A 26,834-nucleotide genomic window follows, 5' to 3' on the forward strand; every position below is an offset into this window, starting at 1 on the left:
GGGATATTCCATATAGAACTGGATTCCGTCTACCTCAAATTTCTCATTACGGAGACTCCTGACAACTCAAAAAATTACTGAATCTCAGAACTCAGAACTCAAGCTGCATCTCAGCCAAGAAAAGGAAAATTACCCAAGTTGTTTACTTAATGTTTCAGGCAAGCGGCCTTAAAATGTATTTTAACTTGGGGTGGAGGTAGGGAGGAATTTTGCCCTTTGCCCTTGAAGCATGATGGCACTCACCCCTGCTCTCACTGGGCAGGGCAGTGGCGTGTCCTACCTTGTGGGTTCCCAGAGGGAAGGTGACAGCAGCCAACGTCTGGAGGAACTCCGGGGCCCGCCAGGAAGGGTCCTGGGGGTAGGTGCTGTGCACAAGGCCAAGGAAGTGCAGCACGCTGGCAGGGAAGGTCTGTTCCCAGGCATCATCTCCAGAGCTTGCTGAGGGCTGAAGACATACTTCATAAGAGGCGATGCATGGGAGCATGACTATGGCTGCAGGGGAGCCAGAGGATTTGAAATCTAGGCATTTCTGAGACTTTCAACAAGATGCCTAATTGCAAGACACCTAAGTCAATGGATTAGCGAGGGATACCGGTCTTCAGCTGGGGAAGGGTTTAACACGTGTAGACATTGTTCCAAGGGCTTCACACACGTTCCTCTTCTCCCCTCACAGCAACCCTCTGAAGTAAGTTCTACATCTACTTCTATTTTACAGATGGGAAGACAGAGGCACAGAGCGGTTAAGTAGCTTGCCAAAGGTCACCCGACAGGTAAGGGACAGAGCCAGGAATTGAACCCAGGCAATCTGGCTACAAAGTCTGGCTGCCTTCCTTATACTACCTGTATGTGATTAGACACGGCCTCTGTGTTCAAGGAACTTGCCAGTAAGAGTCAACTCCAGCCTTCCGCAGCCCAGTGCTAATACTTCCAGCTGTAGACCCTACCATGGCTAATATCGGTACAAACCTTGTCTGAGGTTGGCAGGTGTTGAGGAGCCCCTTCCCCACCAGCCAGGGGTCTGGAATGGATCATGTTACGCTGAACTGATATCCAGTATCCCGAGGGGATCTGGGCACCTGTTTGCCAGCACACCAGAACTTGGCCTTGGCCATATGGCCGAGCCTCCATCTTGGCTGCACACGAGTGCCACACTGAAGGCCAGTTCCCTTGAGCAGTCATGACCAGTCACTTTGTCTGGAGACTGACTCCAGCCACAATATGTCCAGTGGCTGCCTGAGGTCCTGCTATATCCTGAATGGATAGTCTGGAAATTGAAAATTTACTAACCTTAATATTAGAGTCACCCAACAATGGCGCCACGCCAACAACTAGACTGAATTGGGCTCAGCCTCCTCCTACAGGTGTTATAGGTGGATGTCGGATTCCTCAGCCCTAACCTCCCCCATCTGGGGCTTCTCATTTTCCCAGCAGTTTGCCTCGAGTCCTGGATGTATGTACCTGAGTTAAGATGTCATGTTTACCAAGTAGCTACCAAGGACTTGGAACTGACAAACCTAATTGTGGAAACAAAGGCAGCATGCATGGAACCATTAGAGAGCAATTTAAAATCCCCTTCACAGGATTTTGGTGAGAGTCTGGTTTGCGCTAAGTAGGTAGACAGAGACACTGTTTCCGAAGTCACCTGCATCTAGCAAATAATTATGGAGGTTCTTAGAGCACAATGTCAGATTTATGGGAGATGCCAGAGCTCAGAGTTCCAAGGGCTTTTTCTGGAGTTAGTGTGCCTGGTTCGGATGCTGCCTCTGCCACTTACTGATAGTGTAGCTTTGGACCAGTTCCTTAACCCCTCCAGCCCCCATTCTGTGAAACGAGGATCCCAATATGACCCATTGCAGAAGGTTGTTGTTGAGGATTGAAGGAAACATTTTACCACTTCAGGTTTATTTTCACAGTGACCAGCACAGGAGCTGAAAGTTAAGGTCACATATAAGGCTTGGATTTTTGGGAGAGGAATGTGGATTCGATGCACTACGCAGAAGGGACCCCTGAAGATTCTTAGGCACGGCAGTGACCTGGACTGTAATGCTGATGCCGGACCCACATGCGTCCACTGTGCCCTCACTCTGTGACCCTGCCTGAGTTAATCCCTGTAAGCTTTGGTTTCTATATCTGCACAGTGGACATAATGCTGTCTGTTCCAAAGGATAGATGCACGCAGCAGAGTAGCTAACATCTAAAAGACTGACAACGTAAGACATGGGCCAGGATGTGGAGCAAATAGATATAAATCTTCTGCACAGCGAAGGAAACAATCAACAAAACTAAAAGACACCTGACAGGATGGGAGAAGATATTTGCAAATGACATATCAGATAAAGGGTTAGTATCTAAAATCTATAAAGATATAGATTATCAAACTCAACACCCAAAAAACAAATAATCCAGTGAAGCAATGGGCAGAAGACACGAATAGACACTTTTCTAAAGAGGACATCCAGATGGATAGCAAATGCATGAAAAGATGCTCAACATCACACATCATCAGAGAAAATACAAATCAAAACCACAATGAGATACCACCTCACACCTGTCAGAATGGCTAACATTAACATCTCAGGAAACAACAGACGTTGGTGAGGATGAGTGGAAAGATGAACCCTTTCACACTGTTGGTGAGAATGCAAACTGGTGCAGCCACTCTGGAAAACAGTATGGAGGTTCCTCAAAAAATTAAAAATACAACTACCCTATGACTCAGCAATTGCACTACTAGGTATTTATCCAAAGGATAAAAAGATGATGATTTGAAAGGGCACGTGCGCCCCAATGTTGATAGCAGTGTTATAAACAATAGCCACATTATGGAAAGAGCCCAAATATGCATCAACTGATGAATGTATAAAGAAGATGTGAGAGGGGCGCCTGGGTGGCGCAGTCGGTTAAGCGTCCGACTTCAGCCAGGTCACGATCTCGCGGTCCGGGAGTTCGAGCCCCGCGTCAGGCTCTGGGCTGATGGCTCAGAGGCTGGAGCCTGTTTCCGATTCTGTGTCTCCCTCTCTCTCTGCCCCTCCCCCGTTCATGCTCTGTCTCGCTCTGTCCCAAAAATAAATAAAAAAACGTTGAAAAAAAAAATTTTAAAAAAAGAAGATGTGAGATATATATATATATATATATATATATATATATACACACACACACTATATATATATACACATATATGATGGAATATTACTCGGCAATCAAAAAAATGAAAGATCAAAAAGAATGCTGCCATTTGCAATAATGTTGGTGGAACTAGAGTGTATTATACTAAGTGAAATTAGGTCGGTCAGAGAAAGAGAAAGACAAATATCACATGACATCACTCATCTGTGGAATTTAAGAAACACAACATATCAACATAGGGGAAGGCAAGGAAAACTAAGATAAAAACAGAGAGGGAGGCAAACCATAAGAGACTCTTAAATACAGAGAACAAACTTAGGGTCGTTGAAGGGTAGGTGGGTGGGGGACTGGGCTAAATGGGTGATGGTCATTAAGGAGGGCACTTCTTGGGAAACTACTCCTGAAACCAATACTATACTGCATGTTGACTAACTTGAATTTTTAAAAAAATTTTAAGGAAAGAGAAATGCGAGTCAAGAGGTCTTTAAAACTGCAATCGCATTAACTCCAGAAAACTGCCAAAAAAAAAAATGAGGATGCTAAATATCAAAATGGTAGAACTAGACAGAAAAATATCAGGAGAACCAAAGTTCGTTCTTTAAATCAATCCTCAAGTCCCCAGATCCTTAGGTAATGGGAAGGGGTGGGGTAAAGAGAGCATGAGCCTACAAATACAGACTAAGAAGGGGGAAATAATAACACAGAAATTAAATGAATTAAAAGAGACCGTTTGTGCAAGCTGAATAAAATATCTACTACCTAAACAAGGTCAAAGAGACATTTAAGAGCTTAAACAAAGCAATAATGGAAAAAACTTAGGCCCAAGAAGTTTCATAGAAATAATTTAAATAATATAAGAATTATGGATTTAACATCTTCTTGAATAAAATAAAGAACAAGTTTTTTTTAATAAAGCTAGCATGATACTGATATCAAAACCTGACAAACATACAACAAAAGAAAACTGCAGCCTGCTATCATTTATAAACATGAACTCAAAGTCGTAAATAAAATAGTTACAAACAGAATAAGGAAGTATACTGAAAGAATAAGAACAGAGGAACTCAGTGAATCTTTGCAAAAATGCAAAAAAATCTGTTGATGTAATTCACAGTACGTAAGTGGTTAGAAGAAAAAAGCAGCCGATCACCTAATTACATGCTAATAGAGTATACAATGAAAATTAAATACATTCCTGGTTTTAAAAAGAGCAAAAAGCATGATCTGTACTTTCTTACCATAATTACACACACACATACACACAGAGAAAAATTAGCAAGAGATTCAAATAGGCAATTCACAGAAAAATAAATGGAGACGGTTAATAAGCATATGAAAAAATGCTAGCAATTTCACTAATACTGAACACAAGAGAACTCAAGCATGAAATCACCAGTTTGGCGGTGTTGCTAAGGCTGTGAGGACTGGGCTGGGCACCCCCATACAAGATGGCAGGATATACAGTAGATGGAGGGAGGTGTATGTATAATGTCTAATGCATCCTTCCTGAGAAGTGTATCCAAAAGAAACAGGAAGGACACTTCGACCCACTATCCCACATCTCAGAATTCACGCTAAGGAGAACATCAAACTAGAGAGAAAAAGGATCTGATCAGCTCAAGAAAGTCCATTACAGACTTTTTACAACAAAGAACATTTTGAGAAAGAACATAAATTCCCTTTGTTTGGGAAACAAAGGCAAGAGGGGTTTATGTGGCCCAGTCCTCTGTAAGGACGTGGTATAATCTTAGGTGTGTGGGAGAAGCTTCCACTAAAGTTCACAGTGGTTATCTCTGGATGGGTGTGATTACGGTGATTTTTACTTTCCATCTTTGTCTTTTGTTGAAACTGTAAATGTAAGCATGAATCACTTCCCAGAAGCAATAAGGTTTCCCTACACACAATCAAGCCTCCTCCGAGACCCTTGGTGTCTACGGAATGAAGTCAGATGTTTTCAGCCTTTCACGCAAGTTCTTGTTGATCTGGCTCATAATTACTCCCATTCACAGCCCTCATGGCCTTCACCCCCTCACACTTGCCTCCACGTTGAAAATAACCTCTCCACCTACCTCTGATGGACCTTGAAGGCATGAATAGATGGGGCTCGGTGTCATGTAAGTAGTTGGTGGGCATCTGGCTTCTCTAACAGGTTTCTACCTCACAGCTCCCTCATGTTTGAGGCCCCCCTGCCCCAGTGGGGTGAGCTCCTTGAGGGAACAGGTCCCTTTCCACCCCCACCAGTCCCCTTAAGCTCCTGACCCAAATCAGTTGCTCAGAAATGTTCTCTTGACTGAAAGCATTAAATCTCCCGGTGAAGGAATTCAAATATTTAAACAAATGGAAAACAGACGTCTTCCAGCTAGAGCACGCAAACTCCACTGGGGACATGTAGGCTGAGTTTCTCACTGAGCACCTAAATTATCACTAGGAACCCCCACACCTCTTCTATCAGGCATCCTGAATGACACTTGCTAATTATCAGCATTACCAGGAAGCTGCTGGAAGAAGCCAAGGTGACCCTTCCAAAGTTGTCTTCCCATCAGAGCCTCCTCGTGAGATGTAAGGAATGGGTCTCACCTGGCTCATGGTGGCTTTCAGCATTTCCAGAAGCAGCAGGACACCTTCGGTGCACAGCCCAACCCGGAGGACTTCTTCACTGTAGTGCTTCTGCAGGAGCCACTGAAGCATGGCATCCAGGCTGTCCTGAAAGAGGGGGCAAGGACTATAGAGAGACATATGGCTGCATGCCAGTGGGACCAGCTTTCCAGCCAGTGCATCATGTATCTCAGGGGGCCCGAGCGGGAAAGATGAAACGGCATAGTAACAGCCTAGGTGGCTGGCCCATACGTAGAACTTCAGCCCACTCAGTGGCGTGTGAGGGAAATAAATACACACCTCCTATAAGATGCTGCAGGCCCACACAACCTGCATCAAGTTTAGCTCTTTTGTTTGGTTTGAGGTCCCAATCAACTTTAATGAATTTTTGTAAATGCAATTACAGAGGACATAGGAGGACTTCAAAGGCTTTGAGCACAGTGCAGAGTGTAGCAGAGGGAACGTGGAATTGACCAGCAGGGCAATCTGACTTTGCCTCTTGCAAAGCTGGGTTTGTGCAAGCTATTCAGCCTCTTGGCAACTCAGTTTCCTTCTCTGTAAGATGAAAATTGCATTCTCTACCCCATGGGATCATTATAAATATCAAGTGAAATAAAATTTGTAAAACGTCTATCATGGGTCCTGACATTCAGCAGATGTTTGTTTCCTACAACACGTTCTTGGAGAAATAGAAATGCACGGTTTCGGTGAACCTAGCACAGCATATTAAGAACTTTATTTTGAAGGGTGATCTACAATACCATTAGCATATATCAAGATTTAGGTAGGTCAAATATAAGGATATGCAAGGGAGGTGGATTTTCTAGCCTTCTATTTGCAGAGCCATGCCCCTCCCCCAATTTCCATTCCGCGCAGTTTAACTCCACTCAATTGAGACCAAGAAACAATTTCTGAATCTGCTGTTTGTCAGGTGCCCAGGAAGGTGAGTAAGAAGTGGAGTCTGTTCTTGAGGTGCTCAGTAGCTAAGGAGAGAGGAAATCACGTAACTGTGTCAGTGTCATATAAGGCAAAGGTGTGCTGAGACACACAGGAGGGAGTGGTTCCCCGTGCCCAGGGATCTAATCAGGAGGTGGCATCTGAGCTGTGTTTTGAAGGAGGACCCCTCATCAGGCAGGTGACATGGGAGTAAGAACTCATTAAAGGCACAGGGGAGGCAAGCACAAAGCAGCTGATCTTACTGGGGAGGTGACTCGGGGGTTTCACACGGCACAAAGGGCAGGTAAGCAAGGAAGCTGGGTGGAGAGACAAGTCAGACACCCCATCGCAAAGGGTCTTGGCGCTGGCTGTGGATGCTGAACCGGATCCCACAGGAATGGGAGCTCATGAAGACCTGGATGAGTGAGTGAGTGTGTGAACGGTGAGAAGCTATGTGTCATGAGTGTAGGCTCCTCTTAGGAGAGAGGTGGCTAAGGAAGGACAAGACAATGACAAATAGGAAAACAGTTGGCCAGGAGTATGAATCAAGGGGTCAGTTTCTGGTTTTAGGTGGGACACAGTTCACCATATTTATGGTCTCTGAGGAAAGAGTCCATAGAAAAGAAGATGCTGAAAGTACAGGAAAAAGAAGGGTCAACTACTAGTGAGATCACTCAGGAAAGGAGTGGAAGGAATCCAGATCAGCCTGGAAAAACTACCCTTTGCCAGTGACAACAGAGAGAAGGTGACGAAGAGGGGTATGGCATGACCAGGTGGTGGAGAGCAGGGTACCAAAGCAGTACCTCCCTCTGGGGCCCTCCATTCCCACTGTGAAGTAAGTCATTGGAGCAAAGGGTGGCTTTGGAGCAGAAGTCTGAAGAGCATATATGGTTTACTCTAGAATGCAGGGGAATTAAGGCACTTCGCTAAGGTCAAGAGACACACTATTTCAGAAGGTATAAACTGAGGTTCTAATTCTGTGGTGGCAGCAACCCGCCTCCCTTCCCATGCCCATGATCATGTGACTTCTCTAGCCATGCCCAGAAGGGGAAAGACTTAAAAGTGGGACGGATAAAAACAGAGACCTGCTGGCAGGGAGGATGGGAGGCAGAAGCCCAAGAACTCAGAGTACCTGAAGAGCTAGACAAGGGAGTGGCTCTGTGAGGGAAGGAAGCGGGTGAGAACACAATATGAGTTGGAAGAAGTGGATAGAGGTAGCGGTGGAGAGTCTTAAGGAACTGCCTCAGTCACACGGAATGAGACCAGGTATGTCACTCTATCCCAGGGGTACCCCAAAAACCTACTTTGGGCCCGTCCATCAGCTCTGTAAGTGGCGTCTGCAGGAAGAAGGTGGACACAATGAGATAGACTTCTGGAATATGCACATGGTGGCCCAGAAAGTCTTTCAAGACGCGGAACCCAGGAAGCAGGCAGGGGCTCTGGTCAGGCATGGCAGGGTGGCTCTTCAGGTTATCTATTGATCAGGTGGAAGGGGCACAAAATCTAATTGAGAACAATTGCTGTTGCTTCTGGTCAAGGTGGGGGCTGGGAACATGAATGGATTCCCTGCCACCTACCCATCCCATAGAAATGCCAGATAGAAATACATGTCATACATACGTGACCACAAGAAAGTATTCAATAAGAGTTCCTTTCCCTATTTCAGACACACTCATTCATTCATTCATTCATTCATTCAGAAACAGATACTTAGTGCCTACCACCTTAGAGGCAAAAGGCTAGCTTTGTATTAGGCAATAAGGACATAGCATTTCAACAAAATATACAGAACCCGAGACCCTCACCAAGTACTTATGATGTAGTTGTAGGGAAGGACATTATGGAATTAAATGCTCCAATAAATATTTGCTTGTGAATTGTGATAAACACCATAAAGAAAAGTAATGGGGCAAAGATAGTATAACAGAGGGGCCCTAATTCAAGGGGAACCCTCTTCTCCTGGAGGAAGTGGCATTTGAACTGAGACCTGAGGGATGAATCCATACCATCCAGGAGAGCCATGTTGGTGTTGTGGGTTGGGGGCAACATCCCAGGAAGAGGAAAAGAGCTGAGGAGCTCTTGAGGAATGGAAGGAAGCCCCCCGTGTCTGCAAAGCAGTCAGGACATAAAGGGATCTTGACAAGGAAGTAAGAGGGGACTGGGACTGATCGGGATCAGAGGTCAAGGTGATCCTACTGTGAGAGCATGAAGGCCCCTAGAGGAAGGAGCTTGGCCGGTCCTCACTTGCAGCCCAGGATGAGGAGGTGTCCTGCCTCCTGGAGAAGGCTGCACACTCACCTATCACAATGTCCACTCCCTCGAAGCTGCGCTCCACCCAGGATCCCCCAGAGAGGCCTTCTTTAAATCGCCCGCGGAGGGAGGGGCTTGCCAAAAAGTGCAGCAGAAGCTTCAACCCGAGCACCGTGGTGCTTGGATGCAGGTGGCCCTGTACAAGGAGCAGGAACCAGTCAGGCCCCAGGTTCAAAAACATCTCTTCCTTTGTCCTGGGGGGAGGGGGGTCAAAAAATGCAATAAAATATCTCTCAGTCCATGAGCAAATAACACATCCAGAAAATACAAATAATTTCCAGCCTCGCTAGTCACCTAGGAGAGGCAAATTAAGGTTGATTTGGATATCACTCAGTGAAGTACATGTTATATTTTTAAAGAATGGTAAACTAAAATGCTGGCAAAGTTGCTGTTAAATGGCTGAACATGTTTATGAATCACTGCAATGTAAGTTGGCCAAAGCTCTTCAAAGCAATTGGAAACTGTACCAACAGAGGTAAAAATGCGCAGGCCCCTTGAGAGCCCTAGCCCACTAGTATTCATACTTGCAGGGGCTGACCAGCCACCCATCTAATTACATCAATACAGTTGCATAAAACACGTAATGGTTAAGTCACTCCCTTTTCAGATATACTGATCAAAATTAATCTAAATGGAATAGTCCAGTATTCATGCATCTGTATCAATTTAGGCAAAAAAAAAAAAAAAAAAAAAAAAAAAAACCACCACATTTTAACTGTCACTTTCAAAAATGAATTTTTTTTTTTTTTAAATTTTTTTTTTTTCAACGTTTATTTATTTTTAGGACAGAGAGAGACAGAGCATGACCGGGGGAGGGGCAGAGAGAGAGGGAGACACAGAATCGGAAGCAGGCTCCAGGCTCCGAGCCATCAGCCCAGAGCCCGACGCGGGGCTCGAACTCACGGGCCGCGAGATCGTGACCTGGCTGAAGTCGGACGCTTAACCGACTGCGCCACCCAGGCGCCCCTCAAAAATGAATTTTAAAATGATGAGTTTGGAGAGTACAGATTTGCTAGAGGGGACTGGAGGGCAGGGAGGTGGCAACCAAACCTCAGGGGCAATGGCTCAGCAAAGGACTCTGCCTCTAGGAACCAGAGAAGGGCCCATCTTTGCTAGGCAGGGTTCTCAACACCAACTGCCAGACTAGACAGCAAGGCTGTGGTCCCTGGACCAGAAGTCAAGAAACTGCCCTCTCTTTTATCCCTGCCTCTGTTTACTAACTGGCTGACTTTGGCAGAGCTTTTGATGAGCTCTGGTCATTCTCCTTGATGATGATGATGATGATGATGATGATGGTGGTGGTGGTGATGAGGGCAGTGATGGTGAGATGATGACGATGAGAAGACTTAGCTTATGGAGTATTTATAGTGTCCCAGACACCATGCTTGGGGCTAGTCACATGTTAATTTCCATCCATAGCAGGTACTATTCTTATCCTCATATAGATGAGTAGAAGAGGGCATAGAGGACTTAAATAACCTCCCCAAAGTCTCTGAGAGCAGAGCTGGGATTTGAACCAGGAGGTCTAGACGTCAGAGCCCTGGTGCTTAAGCACTACCCTATATTCTCATTCAGAAAGATGAAAAAGGAGAGGGTTGGACTAGCTCATCTCCAAGGCATCTTCCATTTCTACCATGTTTTGATTCTAGAAATACAAAGATTTCTTAAGCACTACTTGCAAGGCCATTTTACTGAGGGATAACTCCCCACAGCATTCCTCCCTTCCCCAAACACACGAACACACTAAAATGCCAACCCAGCAGAGCAAGGACCTAGACCGACTTCCTCAGCACTGCAGTCTGGGAGTGAGGAACAGGGTCTGACACACAGTAGGTGCTCAACAAATAGTGGTTGAATGGATGACTCTGGAGTTGGATATAAAGCAGGCAGTCAGTGGGAGAGAGTTAATGGAATTTCATGGTTACACGTTGTTTTAAAAGTTAATTGAAGGCAGATACTTCTTTTTCCAACTTGGAAAAATAACTAAATAACTGACAGTAAATAGCAGAAGAATTTGGCGAGCCTTTTCCTTGATAGATGTTATTTAGGCTAACCATTTCTCCGTTCTATTTTCTGCCAAGTACAGGACATCAAAATCAGTGATTGTCACAACCGCCAAAACAATAACAATTACACTACAGCTATGGTGACAAAAAGAGCTTATTGTAATTATACCAAATCTGTTCTGACTTACTCATGCCCATTTCACATTTGCATCAGAATATCTTAGGGCAAGGTCTGCTTTATTGGGTGGAGAGAATATAATTTTGTTTCTGACTGGTGCAGGAAACACATTGCCGAAAACCGACTCGGAGATGCTAAACTTTTCATTAAGAAAAGGTTTTAATACTGCACCCTGTATGAGGCAACCCCATGCCAAATCGCTCTCCCTGGAACTACTTACTCAGAGGACAGATGAAGTTGGGAAGAAGATATTACACTGAACAGCATCTCCAGCAACTGGTTTCTGAGCCAGATTGTCTTTCCAGATGTTTGGCTTCCAGCTACAAAATAAGGAAATTCAGATTTGAGAGAAAACGGATGTAAAGAGACATACTATTTGCTGCAGTAAGCAATCGTATTCACCAAATGTTTCGTTCACCCAGGAATTGGGGCATGGATGGGACTCAAAATTTTGGCATTCAGTTCTAGACTTCCATGCAATGCTTAAAAAGAATTTCAGGACATGTTCCTAAAGTTCTCTTTAACTGGAGATGATTTTGTTGCTTCCTATCCACTTCCCCCAAAAATCCTAAAAATAACAAGGTCAAGTTTATCTTCCAGCAGAAGAATTTTTTTTCACTATCATAGGCTGCAACACTTCTTGACCACCTACTACATGCTGGGCATTATAGGAGGCATTGGGAGCAGAGTGGTGAAGATTTTAGTACTCGATCTCAATTCCTGCTCTCAATGTGTTTCCAGACTAAACCTTCAGCATATCAATGTTGCACGAAAAATAGAGCTTGCGTTGTAGAGTTCAGAATGCAGTCCATATTAGAAGAAGGGCTGACTGAATAAGCTTACTTTTGGCCCATTATCCATTCATTCATTCCCTTGGTTAACCACTTATTTTACAACCAATTCAGGGCACATGAATGCAGAAATATGACTGATGTGGCAGTTTGGAGAACCGGAATCAGATTTCTCTTTATTTGGATTCTGGCCCCAAAGGTCTTCTATCTCTGAGCCTCTGTTTCCTCATCTGCAAAATGGGAATAGTAATACCTACTCTTCAGGTTTGACCTAAAGATAAGAGATCATTTTCCTAGACTAAGTAAGAGTGTCCAATAGAATCTTTTTCAATGATAAGAATGTTTTCTATCTCTCCTGTCCAATACAGTAACCACTAGGCTCGTGTGGTTATCGAGCACTTGGAATGGAGCTCATGTGACTGAAGAATTGAATTTTTAATTGCATTTAATTTCTACCAGTTAAAATTTAAATGTAAATGGCCACATGTAGCTAGAGGCTCCCATCTTGGACAGCACAGATCTGTAGGGCCCAGGACCAAGTTCCCTTCACACCTGCCCTGGCAGAGGGAACATGACATAGCTTCTGTTCTGCACCTGGTTGGGAGGAGAGAGACCCAAAAAAACAAATCACTAACCTGTGCATTAGAGTAAGCGCAAGGACTTTAGAAGCCCAGAGGAGGTGACTTAACCTGGCTTGGTATGACCAGGAATGGTTAACTCAGTGGGCAAAGCAGGGGGTGGGGTGGGACAGGGGAGGCATTTCTGCCAAGGGAACAACACATACAAAGCATGGCTGGAGGGCAGACCATCACATATTAGGATGTGCAGGTGCTCAGAGTGCTGAAGTTGGAGCTCATCAGAGGAGCAGAGGTAGGAAGGACTCAACCAAGAAGGTAAGCAGGAACTGGGTCATGAAGGATCCCACCTGTTGGCCTATAGGGAACTGAGTTTTATCCTGGAGGTCTTAGAAGCCATTCCAGGTTGTGACGGAAGAATAAACAATTTGATATGACTGTAACCCTACTCATAACACTATGACCTCACAAGCCACTACTTGGGAACAATTGCTCAGTTGTGAGTACCTTCCCTTTTCTTTGCCTCAGCCCTTCCCTCTACAAAATGGGCCCATGACAGGTGGCTCTCAGGGGTGCCCTGAGGGCCATCCTGCTACTTTCAGACTGGTGTCTGAGAAAGGTCTCCTCACCAGACACTGAGGAGTCCAGGCCTCCATCCACGCAGATCTGCCTCTCATTCACCGAAGAAGGCTTGAGGGTGTAGACAACAAACAGCCCAATTCTTAATGCAGAGAGAGAGGGATATGTTCAGTGGTGGGCTCCACCCACGTTTGCTCAACACATATGAAGGTTTTCTACACAGATCCACCCAAATCGGCTTCAAGGGAGGGTTTGAGACAGATCACATTATTCTGTGATCAATGCAGTGTTTCCAGAGACTTCTAAAATCTATCATCAGAGCAGTTAACTCTGGCTCTGCCAGATAAACATAACAGAGAGTGCTGAGGATGGAAAAGGCTACGTACCATGTCAACTGGGACTGTCCTTTGGGACGTCTGCAAAAAGCAGACATGTTGGGTCAATGGCTGATGAGGAGGACTGTGCTCACAGGAACTTGAATTCTTGGCATAGTAAGTACGTCTGGGCACCAGGGAGCTGTGAGCACATAGCCCTGAGGGGAGTCTTGCAGAACCACCCCTTTTCTCAACTCTCAGCCCTAAACAGAACCTCTGGAAGGTTCCAAGGGAATGGAACCTGCCACTGCACTGAAGGGTAATGTTGCTGGGTCAAGTGTGGTCAGGAGAGAACTGAGGCCTATATACCCTTGTGAAATAGTCCCAAGGCTCTGCCCTTCCCCCTGGGAAGCGTGGCACAGTACCTGAGCAAGTCCTGGATGCTGAAGTGGCCCCTCAGCTGACAGCCTAGGATGGCAATGATGGTGGGGATCTTGGAGAAGGTGAGGCCCGGCTCATTGAAGAGGAAGACGAGCTTGGGTATAAGCTGTGCCTGGTGAGCAACTTCAGCATTCCGGGGTCCTTCCCTGGTGAGCCCAGGAGAAAGGCAGTAAAAGCTTTTACTGGAATGAACCAAATTTGCTGTGTTTCTGCTAAAAAGGTTTCCCAGGCTGGGCTTGCTCCATGGCCCTCTGACTCCAATGCTCTCTTGGCAACTCATCAAAATGCTGTCAGACACCCATTGAATATGTGTCTGCCAAGAGTTGCTCAGGGATGAGCCTCCCATGCCCTTCCACCCCCCCGGAAACTGCCTTCAAAGATAACCCCCAGTTATTGACTTTTAAATTCCAAGCCTCAGGGAAAACTAACGCTGGTCTCAGAAAACTCAGAACAAAGACAGCAGACTCGCGTGCGACCGCGGAGCACTCTCCAACAGCCAGGAGAGAGGGGCCCTTGGCGAGACTGTCTGGGGTGTGCGCTCTTCCTGCCCGCCCCAAACCACAAAGTGGATGAACACGCCACTAGGAGTCAAAGGGGAAAAAGACAGAATTCAAGCATCCGCATCCCCCTTCTTAGGATAATCACAAATTCAATTTCCCGTAAGTTCTACTCAACCAAAGAAAACAGCTCCCAGGATAAATGTCCATCTTTAAGAAAACAACAAGTACAGAAAGAAAGTGGGAAAAGGAAAGAAAAAAAAAAGGTGAAGGAGGGCGAATCTGGGTGGGTGGCTCCTTCTTGAACTGTCTTTTCAGTACTAACAGGACAAATTCTGCCAACCTCCACATCCCTGATACTGAGGCAGAACCAGCCCAGTTCTGTGTGTGGTTTGTATTCACAGCTCTCATTGTGTTTTGTGCTCTTTCTTATCATGGCACTAAGCAGCCTGTTTTTCTGTATTCCTTCTCCACAGGACTGTCTTGTTCCTCTTGAACTTCCAGCCCTGAGGAGCTGCCCAGCAGCCATCTTGCCGTCTGCCCACATGAAGCCAGCACGGAGGAAAGCATGAACAAGACAGGTGACAGGTCTCAGATGAAGTAGTGTGAGTGCCACCCGGCCACATGTGAAGATCTGCCCCATTCCAATGTATGAGCCAATAAATTCTTCCTTTCTCAACCTTCCTTTTGCCCTCCCTCCTCCCTCCCTTCCTTCCTTAAGTTGGTTTGAGTTGTATTTCTGCTGCTTGTAACCAAAAGAGCCCTGAATGATTTAAAAAGTGACTTGGAGAAGTCATTTAGAGGGAGAGTGGGTTGGGAGGCAAACAGGACACAGAGAAGTGTTTTCCTTTGCTGGCCACATATACTGAGCCCCTGAGAGGGTGCGAGGCCCAAATCCACCAGGGAGATAGACTTGCCCCACATAAGTGAGCCACTAGGAAGGGCATTGCTACGACTGAATGTTCGTGTCCCCCCCCAAAATTCATGTGTTAAAACCTAACCATAGGATTTGGAGGTACAGTCTCTGGAGGTAAACACATCCCCTAGTGATGGGATTAGCACCTTTATAAAAGAGATGCCAGAGAGCTCCCTCGCCCCTCCCACCAGGCGACACTATAGCAAGGAGACTGCTGTTAACCAGGAAGGGGGACCCTCCCCAGACACTGAATCTGCCAGTGATGTTGATGTTAGACTTGATGTTAGATGTTAGGCTTCCAGCCTCGAGAACTGTGAGAAATAAGTTTCTGTTGTTTATTCAGCACCCTGTCTATCATATTTTGTCACAGCAGCCCAAACAGACCCAGACAGACATGCTGTCACCTGGGAGTCCAGTGGTCTGGAAATGGGAGAAGGCCGTGGTTGCTGAGCCACTGGCTGTCCTGTCCCCTCAGTCCCCCTTCTTGGCATGAAGCCATTAGTCCTAGCCCCGCGCACTGCCAAAGCCCAGCCTACCTTGGTGATCGAAGGATTTCCACAAAATGGGAAAAGAGGGAGAGCTCCAGGTTGTCTGCAGAATTCATCCAGAGCTGGGGACAACAAACACACAGTGAAAACAAGACGTGTGTGAAGAAGGGATTCCAGGCAGTGTAAGCAGGTACAGAGCTGCTTAGGCAAGCTCCTTAGGCTTGAAATTCACTAACACAATTTAGCTGCTCAAGAATCTGACCCACTCTCCCGACACCTAGAACTTAGAGGGTGCCTGCCCCGGGGGGAAGCTCAGACGCCATTCCTCTCCTCCCCATCTTTGCTGCTGCCCAGTGCTTCCGTGTGAGTCTAGATTTAAACCAAGGACACTCGCCCTCACCTCTGTCTGGCCCTCAGCCCTGCTGCCCGTGTAGCCGTACCCCAAACGCAGTTCATCCTCGCTGGAGCCTACAAGGCAAATACCAGTCTTCCCAAGTTAGAGATGAGAAAATAGAGGCTGACACAGACCAGTTGAGTGACAGGCCCCACTCACCACTGGCAAGTGGTAGGACTGGAGTTAGAAGCTGAGTCTTGGCTGTCTGGGTTTATGCTCCTGCGACCACGCACCCAACTTGTGCATGCATCAGTTTCTTCACTTCTTTCCTCCATAAATCCTGCAGCACCGCCCACACCTTCCCTTATACAGCTGCTCTGAGAGCTGTGCACAGAGGGGAGATGCACTGTGATTCTGAGAGTGAACTTTATCACTCAGGTCGTTATCATTCACAGTAAACAAAATACAGCGGCTAACCATCCTTCTGGGGCACAGTTGATGGCACGCCTTCATGTCTCATGCCTATTTCCTTTCAGAGAGCTTGACTATTTCTTACTTCTAAATACTGACATTTCCTAAGGCCCAGAATTAAAAAGGTTCCGACACGGGATTGCAAGAGTGCAATCGTAGAGCAGCAAAGAAAGCTCACGCTTCTAAATGAGGCCATGTTCTAGAGGCAAGAAGTGCCCTGTAAGTCCTAAAACGATATCATTATCTGCATTTAGTAGCTAAGAAGAGTGAAGACTCAGAGAGACTAAGTAACTTGCCTGGCGCCCCACGGTTTCTAATTGGCAGAGGCTGGCTTCAAAGCCTGGTCTGTCTGACCATGGAGCCCATTCTCTTGTCTCTCCCCTGTGCTCCCCCCAGGCATCTCCTGCAGACAGTGACCCCTAGGGTCAATAATCGACCTCACTTGAATCAAGCAGGTGGCCATGGCTCCATCCTCTTACTTAAGAGTGAAAGCAAAAGAGCCTCAGAGGACCCAAGTTTATGAGGGGGCCCATGGAGGCAGAGACCACCCCTCTCCAGTCCCCAGGGCCCAGGACCACACATGCCACATAATGGGCACTTGATAAGGACCCATTAAATTTTTTAAAAGAGTGAATGCAAAGTAAATCAAGGTAAAATAAGTGGCTTGCTCTTAAGCCAGAAACACTAACAGATTTCCAGCCCCTGTTTCACAGTCACTACCCGGAACACACAGAGGAGGGCAGCTGCCATTTTGGAGAGCTGGTGTGGGCTGATGTGGCCCCGGTAGGGGTGGCGGTAGGCAGGCATGGCACCCCAACGTGCAAGTCTGGAGGAGTCCAAGAGCCTAAACACGTGGAATAGTCACTCGTGAAGGCAGTCACTGAACAAATGCTATGCCAGCGTCAGTGCCGGGAGCCGGGAGAACTGAGAAAGTCAAAGACTGAACCTAACAATCTTGTGTGTTCCTGAGCCCTTACCTTTCCCACAGAAGCATATCCCTGTTTCTGTTCCAGAGCACTGACAGTAAGAAGCTGCCATTGGAGGCTGCCTAGCTCTTTAGAAATTACATAATACCAACTACCTGAATTTTGGGAAACATGGATAATTGAACCTTTTGGTTGTTATGCTGTGTCACATAACCCCTGTACTAAGGACAGCACTGAGATGTCTGGATTAGATTTCTTTGAACATCAGATGGAAACCATGTCAAATTCTGCCCTCTCCCCAACCCCTGGGACCATCTCACTCTCAGAATGAGCTGGCCTGTCCCTTTTTCAAGGAACCCAAAACCTCAACCTCCTGTCCCTCCACTGCTTCTCGACTTCCTGTCTCGCTCCTCCCTCTCAACTAGCTGCCTCAATCATTATGCATGGATCCCACACTTTCTCTTGTAACCCACTCTCTTGTCTCTAAACCTTCCCTCTCCTTTAAGGACTTGTCCCATCAATAGCGACACTCTCACTGGTATTTTTAACCATACTTTTCCACTGCTTCCTCCTCCTCAGCCGACAGCCACACTCAAGTCCCTTAAGTCTTGAAACTTCCTTCTACTCTCTTCTCCTTTTCTTCTATCTTGACTTCTACGGTGCTCTCCCCACCTCGCTTCTGACCCTACAATTTACCTTTCACCAGGCCTGTCAGTGACCCCCAGGTGACCTCCAAGTGACTTCCAAATTTTACACAATCTTACAAATTACAAAATCTACGACTTACACATCCTCACTCTTACTTTACTTGATGTAGGCAGACATTTGTAAAAGACCTCTTCTTTTTGAAATTCCCTCCTAATCTTAAAATGTTACTTCGTTTCTTCTTTCTTTCTTTCTTTCTTTCTTTCTTTCTTTCTTTCTTTCTTTCTTTCTTTCTTTTAGCTTCTTCTAGTTGTTATGGGTTGCTTGTGTTCTTAACTCCAGCTTTAAAAGCACCAGCTTATCTAAGAGTTTACTCAGGGAGGGGTGGGATGGACCTCAAGGTCATTCCAGGAGCAGACAGTGGGGGTTGGTGGGTTCCTCCATTGGAAATTTCTGGGCGGGGCTGCTGACTGAGATGCTTTGGAGCCAAGCTGCCAGAGCACAGCCACGGCACTCTAGAAGGTACAGATGTGCAGCCAAGGCATACTGTCTTGTTTATCAGTATAGTGAGATCATTTGTGCATATCTCCTTTCCTTTTGTGCACAGGGAGCCTATATTCCATGTCTGGCTGGCTTCCTGTACAACCCTTTCATCCATCTTCAGAAGCAGATCCAGGGCCCAATTCAATTAGCTAATATTTTATTTAGGATTTTTTTAGCTATATTTATGAATAAGATTGGCCTGGACTTTTTCATTTCCCATACTGTCTTTTTTCGATTCTGCATTCAAGATTAGCTCATAAAATAAGCTGGGAGTGCTCCCTTTCCAGTTTCTTGGAAGAGTTTATAAGGTTGGAATGGCCTGTTTGCTGACAGGTAGAACTTCCCTATAGAAACCCTGAGTCTGGACTTGCCTTGTGGATGTTGTTGGCTTGTAGGATTTTAAACACGTGATTCTATTATTTGATGGTTATGGGACCATTTGAGTTTTTACCTCTTTTCGAGTGAATTTTGAAAACAAATTTTCTTTGGAGATTGTTCAAATGAGCTAAGTGTTCACATTTATTGGCACAAAGTTGCTAATCCTATTTTTGCTACCTTTCTAATCGCACATTCCTCCGTGGTTATTCTTCCTTTCCTTCCTAATATTACTTCGTTGTGCCTCTCATTCCCCGCCCCCCCCACCTTGGCCAATCTCAACAAGTTTGTCTGTGTTATGAGAACCAGTTATTGGCCTTGCTGACATTTCTATGTTTGTTTCTTTCCTACTTAATTAATGTTCTCATCTCTTTTTTCCTTCCTTCTTCCTCTGAATTTTGTTTTTGTTTGTTTGTTTGTTTTGTTTAGGGTTTTTGTGTTTTTCTTTTTGTTTGGTCATCCTATCTTCTTGATCTAAAGGTTCTGTTCATTACTTTCAAGTGTTCTTTTTTCCAATATATACATTGACGTTTATAATTTTTTCTCCAAATCCAGCTTTCACCAGCCCCCCACAATGCACAGTACTTTTTTATACTGTGTTATACACAGTATTCCTTCCATTCAGCTCTATACCACTTCTAATATGAATGAGGAGCCTCATTAATCCTCCTCCTTATCCCACTGCCTTTGCCAAAATTTAGGTTTCAAAATTTTTCACCTGGATTTCTGTAGCAATCTCATGACCCACTCTCCCTGCCTGGGACTCCTGCCACCAGAGTAATAGGCTTAAAATAAAACTCTGTCGTGTGGTATTTTAGTTAACCTCCTTGGATATCAGCAATTTAGCAAAACATATCAATAGACTGAAAATTGCTTATAAAGCCTAATAATTCAACTTTGATCATTTACTCAAAGGAAATAGTTTTTAAACCAAGGGAACTGTGTGCACAAAAGTGCCATCTATAGTGACATTTATTCATATACGAATAACATAGCAGAATAATCTAAGACTTTGACAATAGGGGGATAGTGAAGAAACCAGGAATTTCCCATAAGACAGATACTATTCTGATTCAGAACAATACTTGCAAAAGTACAAAATAGATGTTTTTAAATGTGAAGTTCACATCTTTAACAAGCATTATTGGTGAGGGTCATTGAAGGAGTAATGATGGAGAGTTAAAAAGTGTTGCTAAAGCATAGGGCTTGCTGGGAGCCTATGAGACTACGAAAGGGGCATGACGTGAGGGAGCGGACCTCGAGTTCTTGACTGGATGGGTCTCACAAATATTCTTTTGGACTTTCAGTGACTGGGTGTGCAGCAATGCAGCACAGGTCGTAGGGGATTTCCTAGCACTAGGTGCCTCTAATTTTATTCCCTGGCTCCTCGTATGTTCCTCATCTTCCTTTCTCAAGACCTATTTCCTCCCCATTTGCCTGTCCGTGGCCCAGGGCTTATGTCTTTGCCACTGTCTGGTTCTTAGAGTCCCAGACTTTGGGAGGTGAGCTATAGGTGGTGTTGTCCCTGTCTCTCCGTCTTGTAATGAGCTGTAATATTTACTCTTAACACAGGATCATTTGGAACAGGAGTTCTGAGGAGGAGAGTGAGGACTGTGCTAGACTTGAATGATGGTGTCTCCTCCAAGGCTGTAGGCTCCAGAGTGTCCTAATATTGTAAATATTGTAAATATGTCCCGCAGACACGCGGGACATCAGTGTCTTTCCCTTTTCACTAAAAGTGTTTTAACCAAAACTAAAAAAGGGGGGGGGGGAGAGTCCATAATAAATGCTTTTAATGTCCATATTATGTGAGGAAAGGCGGGACTTAAAATAATATCTACACTATGATCGTGACTATGATATGAAAATACATGTGTATTGTGCATAGGAAGTACAAAAAAGCAATGCCTTAAAAGTTGGCAAAGGCCATCTGGGTCTCAGAAACGGGAGCTTCCTCCCCCGCCCTACTTCTCTGTAATTTTAAGTATTCTACAATTCTACAATATCATTTTTTTAGCTTAAAAATATCCATTTTTAAAATACTTCCACAGACTCCAGCACGGATTGGCTAAAGCGCATGTCCTACAGCCTAGCATCTCCAGCCTGTCTTGTCTCCTCCTCCAGCCTCACCTCTCCTTGCAACAAACAGCCCTCCAGGGACCCTCCAAGCCACTAGCTTTCAAATCCCCATGGTTGTTTCTCATCCCTCCTGTGTGCAAATAGTGCCCACTCCACCTGGAACATTCCCCACTGAATGCACTCTGCCAGACTCAGCCCCAGAGTGCCTGAATGGGAAATCTGAATTGGCTGTGCTCTCACCCCACTCCCCAAATGCCCTGTGCCTGTCTCTCCGTGGCACCTAGCACAGCGTAGTGTCAACTTGGTTATGTCCTGGGCCCAAGAGGCTGGATCCTGGTTATCACCACGTCTCCAGGACATGGCTAATGCCTGACCCCAGTGGACACTTAGTAAATAGTCTTGTGAATGGAGCAATCCACCCAAAGTTCTGTGCAGTCCTCCTCTGTTAGCCTCAGGCCTACCCTCAGGGTCTCTCAGTCAGCCCTTGCAAGGAACATTTGTCAACAGCAAAGCACCATTCAACGGAAGTAGGGGTATATATTTTTTAAACCTACGGTTTTAAGGCCCTTACCCAGATACTATCTGGTTTGACCCCCGCACCAGCCTGTGAGGGAGAGATGACGGTCTCCATTTCACACACTAGAAGACTAGAACTCAGAGAAATCAAGAGACTTGCCCAAGGCCGCACAGCCCATGGGTGGTAGGATTTAATTATAAAAAGGGCCTCTGGGCTCCAAAGCCGTTAAGGTTTTCCTTCTCACGACCCTCCTGACTATTGAGGAAGCTGAGCTGCTGAGTTTAGAGGAAGCACCAGACTTTCTTTCCCATCACACACACCCACTCCTTCAGGGCTAATGACCAGTCTCCAGTTTACCTCAAAATTGCAGAGGATGTGTTGAAAGACACCAACATTGGTGACAAGAGAGGAGCCGAAGCCCAGTTCTGCAGTGCCGGCAATGGAGAGGATGAGCTGAAAACTTCGCTGGTTTAGGAGAGAGGTCTTTTTCCTCAGGAGGAAAGCCATTATCTGAACAAGTGAAAACACAAAGCGGTTTCCTCGTGAGTGCATCACTAGAACTCTTTCTCCATCCCTGCTTATTCCCACCAGCACGTGTGGTCAACCCAGGCCGAAAGCCCTCTGCTCTCTGGTGCCACCTCCCTCGTCCCCACGATCCCAGAAGAAAAACACACACCAAATTTGTGGCGGCTTCCCCACCGGTGTCCACTTTCCTGTACTCGTGTGACTTGACCTTTCACTAGGGACCCCCTGCTTCTTCCCGAAAATCTCCTCCCGTGTTCGCAGAATGCTACTCTCTCTTGGTTTCCTCCTACATTTCTGAGTGTTCTTTTTCATTTTCCTTTGCTGGATCGTGCATTCATAGCCATCCCACAAACGTTGGTGTGTCACCAGGAAGCCACGCCTCCCCATGAGCTCAGCTGCACCATCACTTCAGGCTACAGCCACCCGATGGACCTTTCTACTTACTGTGCCAGGCCCAGGGAATCAGCCACATGCCAACTTCCGTACGAGGACAGAGGTGATGGGGTCCCTGTGGCCCATACCCACCTCAGAGACTAATGAGATAGATCTTACCTAGACTCGTGTCTCTGTTGACCTCAGTCACACAAAAGTCAGGCTGCCTAGCCATCTCCTGGCATCTGGGTTCTCATCCACAGCTCAGTTCCTAAGCCTGGATCTGACACCACCCAGCCCTGTCCTGCCAGACATCGTCTCTAAAGGAACTCTTGCTGGCTGTTCTAAACTGCACATTTGTGTCCTCCCCAAATTCATGTGTTGAAACACTTTCCCACGGTGAAATGTGATCTGGAGGTGGGTCCTACGGGAGGTAATTAGGATTAGAGGGGGTCATGAAGGTGGAGCCTCATGGTGGGATTAGTGCCCTTCTAAGAGTCACAAGAGAGCTTGCCTCCTCTCTCTGATCTTTCCCATGTGAAGATCAATGAGAAGTTGGCTATCTGCAATCCAGAGGAGGGCCCTCACCCAACCGGACCATGCTGGAACCCTGATCTTGGACTTCCCCAGCCTCCAGAACTGTGAGAAATAACTTTGTTGTTTATAAGCCACCCAGTCTGTGATATTCTGTTATAGTAGTCCAGCTGCTAAAGGCAGCTGTGATCAGTGAATACTCAATATCTTTCCAGATTGCTCCAGCCACTTCTTGGATATATCTGAAATCTGACCACTCCCCACTCCCCCACCAAGACATAATTAGGATGGCTGAAGATTGAGAAAAATCACACATGCATGCTGACTGGTTTCGCTTGCAGTCACAGTGTCAAATGCCAAAGTATCCCTCATTTAGCCTGGTGGTCAATTCTGTTTTTCTAGGAAGCTGGTGTTCTTCGTGCCAAAGATGAGAATTTCAACTCTTCTCCTCTTTCCCCAACCCTGTCTGTTGAGAAGACAGAACCCATCAGACATGAACGCTCTCATCTGCCCACACCAGATCTACAGGGACCTGTGTTGCATCTTTCTGGTCATAAGCAGGGTCTCCATCTGCAGAGCTTCTGGAACCCACCCCTCACCTCCTCAAGAACATGGCTCCATGGGATAGTTCTTCTCTCCTAGCTTCATCCATCTCTTTCCTTTTCTCTTCTGTCACTTCCTCCCACCGACAAAAATTCTGTAGCATTTCTCATCTTAAAAAGAACCCTCTCTTGACTCCTAATCCTTCTAGTTTGGACTCCATTTCTCTACTCCTCTTTGTAGGTAAACTTCCAGAAGACATTAATAGGCACATTCTGGCCCCATGTCCTCACTTCACCCTCTGTCTTCAACCCTCTTCAAATGGCTACTGCTTCTACCTATCCAATCGTCTTGGAAAGGTCACCAGTGACTTCCAGGTGCCAAATCCAACAGGCACATCTCTGTCCTCATTTGCTTTGTTATTTATCAGCATTTAGTATTGTTTGATCCCACCTGCCTTCTTGAAATACTGCCTTCTTTCAGATTCTTCAACAAAACTTTCTTCAGTTTCTCTCCCCTCTGCTTCTCAATCTCCTTTGTTGGGTTTTGATCATATTTTCAGCCTGTACGTGGCTAGATCCTTATTGCTTCCTCCTCAGCTCTCCTCTCTTCTCTTCCTACTCCTTCTCTTTGGCCATTTCTTGAATGACTTTGTCTGAAATATCATCATGATGGTATTGATGACTCTCACATTTATACCTGCAGCCCAGCTTGCCCCTCTAAGCTCCAGAGTTATCTGTCCCACGTGACATTTGACCTTTGATGTCACACAGACATTTCAGATTTAGCATGTCCCAAATATCTTCTTTCCTTCCTGTCTGCAGCACTCTGGACACACAGAACTGGCTGCTTTCCAGTGCTATCTGCCCACCCTTCCCACAAAGATCCCAAATCTTTCCAGGCCAGAAATGTAGTCTCATAGCATGCTGGACTCTCTCTCAGTCCCCTGTTCAAATCTCACCCTTCTGGCCCATCTTCCTTTGTGGTTTCAAAGGTCATTCTAAAGCATGAATCCTTCCATTTCCCTGTTCCAAGCCTTCTTATGATTGCTCATCCCTTCCAAGATAAACTCCACGCCTCTTGGAGTAGCAGAGTTCTGGTCATTGTCTGTCTCTCCATCCAGGTTATGGTGCACAGACCCATCATTGTCCTTCCTCCCCTCCACATGGAGGACACTGAACAGGATCCCTTAAGTGTTTCTTTTTTTATTTTTTTTAATGTTTATTTATTTCTGAGACAGAGAGAGACAGAGCATGAGTCGGGGAGGGGCAGAGAGAGAGGGAGACACAGAATCCGAAGCAGGCTCCAGGCTCCGAGCTGTCAGCACAGAGCCCAACGTGGGGCTCGAACCCACAAACCGTGAGATCATGACTTGAGCTGAAGTCGGTCGCTCAACCGACTAAGCCACCCAGGAGTCCCAGGATCCCTTAAGTATTCTTAATGTTGGTCTGGAACACTGTCCTTCTTTACCATGCTATGAAAATCCATCTTATAAAACTTGCCTGGATGCCACCTCATTTGAGAAGAGGATGATACACAAGTTTGGATAGAAATAACATATAGAGAGGTTCATACTCTCGTGCTCTTAGGTCCAATCAGAAAACCAGCAAATGAATAAAGTAAAAGTCTAAAAGTAATTAAATTTACTCTTAAGCAGGCCATTTAATTGAAGACCCTTGCTTGCATTCACTGAGTCATTCCATAAAACCTTGTTGAGTAACTGCTGTGTACCACGTGCTCTTAAGGTAGACAAGCAGACCCGTCCTGCTCTCATGGGACATCTCCCTAGGGGGCTGGGGGGACAAAACAGACCACAAACATGACAAGTATATAGAGATCCTACCAACTGGCCATGCAGGTTATGAAGAAACAGAAAGCAAGAAAAGGTGTCTGGAAAGAGATGGGATAGGATGGAGGGAGATTCTCTTTATAAAGAGTAGTCAGAGAAGGCAAATAATAATAATAACAGTAATCTTGTTGCTTTATTCAAACCTGTCATTTCCCACCTGCCCTACCACTGTCCAGCCCTTCTTTCTGATATGCCCCGAAGACATAAATATTTGCAATATTTCTTTTGTAAAACATGAGAAGCGTTTTAAATTTCCCTCTTCTGTCTTCATTTGTAAAGGTACAATAAATCTGTGAATCTGGTGGGTTCTTTTTGTCTCACAATAATATGCTTTTTTTGTCCACCTTCTTAGACAGTGCTACAGAGTGAATGTTTTTGTTCCCCCCCCCCCAAAAAAAAGAAGACTTTCATGTGTTGAAACCTAATCCCCAATATGATGGATTAGGAGAGGTGGAGCCTGTGAGAGGTGATTTAGTCATGAGGATAGAACCTTTGTGAATGGGACTGGTGCCCTTATAGAAGAGACTGCAGACCCGGGCATCTGGGTGGCTCAGTCAGTTGAGCGTCCAGCTTCAGCTTAGGTCGTGATCTCAAGGTTTGTGTGTCAAGCCCCACGTCGAGCTTGCTGCTGTCAGTCCGGAGCCTGCTTGAATTAAATCACCTTGTCCTTCACTACAATCTCATGATATAGGAGGTATGATAGTCTATATCATACAAGTAAGGAAACGGAGGCAGAGAGAGTAAGTAAGTAACTCATCCAAGGTTAAATAGCAAGTTTGAGTAAGAGGTAAGATTCAAACCCAGCACCTGGTTCCTCCACCTGGGCTCCTAGCCATTGTGTTAGGTGCAAAGTGGGTGGACCACAAGTGATTCTTGAATTCAGTGCAAGGTACAGGTATACAGACGAACATCCCTATTCTGATCAGAGCCCTTCTCTGCCTGGCCATTGTTTGGCCTTCTGCTGTGGCGACACTAGTCTCAAGACCCTTCCCTCTTGGCTTCCCTTCTCTAGAAGTTGCCGTGGAGGAAAGGTCCACTAAGGCCAGTGAAGCTCTTCCCTGCTCCCTGGGAATGACAGCCCACATGGGAGGTTGGATTACCTGGTACCCAGAGATGTGCTGCATCAGACGGTCACACATGACATTGCTGGTCAGGACAGAGTGCAGGACTTTCACGGCCGCATACATGGTGTGGTCATCCGTCGCTAAGGAAATGAGGCCCAGGAGGATGGCGGGCCCACCAATGAAGTCCAGACTGCTGGCTGCTGGGATGGAGTGGAACACCCTTACACCTGTGTGGGACAAAGAGGCATTCCATCAATAGATCGCAGCTTCGGGGTTATGGCAAGTCCCCTGGAAGCCTGCAAAGGCAA

General features: G+C 45.9%; 1 protein-coding gene across 8 annotated transcripts in view; it reads right to left on the reverse strand.

Moving 5' to 3' along the window:
* WDFY4 (WDFY family member 4) overlaps positions 1 to 26,834 on the reverse strand; it is a 295,461-nt gene that overhangs the window by 158,736 nt on the left and 109,891 nt on the right. For all 8 annotated transcript variants that reach the window (XM_030335435.1, XM_030335436.1, XM_030335430.1 and 5 more), the window contains 10 exons: positions 26,563 to 26,753; positions 22,000 to 22,152; positions 15,801 to 15,874; positions 13,836 to 13,997; positions 13,147 to 13,238; positions 11,372 to 11,471; positions 8,956 to 9,161; positions 7,962 to 8,131; positions 5,704 to 5,829; positions 281 to 445 (listed from right to left, as the gene is read on the reverse strand). In XM_030335435.1, coding sequence (XP_030191295.1) covers positions 281 to 445; positions 5,704 to 5,829; positions 7,962 to 8,131; positions 8,956 to 9,161; positions 11,372 to 11,471; positions 13,147 to 13,238; positions 13,836 to 13,997; positions 15,801 to 15,874; positions 22,000 to 22,152; positions 26,563 to 26,753 — 1,439 coding nt within the window. The remainder of the gene's footprint in view (positions 1 to 280; positions 446 to 5,703; positions 5,830 to 7,961; positions 8,132 to 8,955; positions 9,162 to 11,371; positions 11,472 to 13,146; positions 13,239 to 13,835; positions 13,998 to 15,800; positions 15,875 to 21,999; positions 22,153 to 26,562; positions 26,754 to 26,834) is intronic.

This window comes from Lynx canadensis, chromosome D2 (assembly GCF_007474595.2).
Source record: "Lynx canadensis isolate LIC74 chromosome D2, mLynCan4.pri.v2, whole genome shotgun sequence".
Classification (NCBI taxonomy): Eukaryota; Metazoa; Chordata; class Mammalia; order Carnivora; family Felidae; genus Lynx; species Lynx canadensis.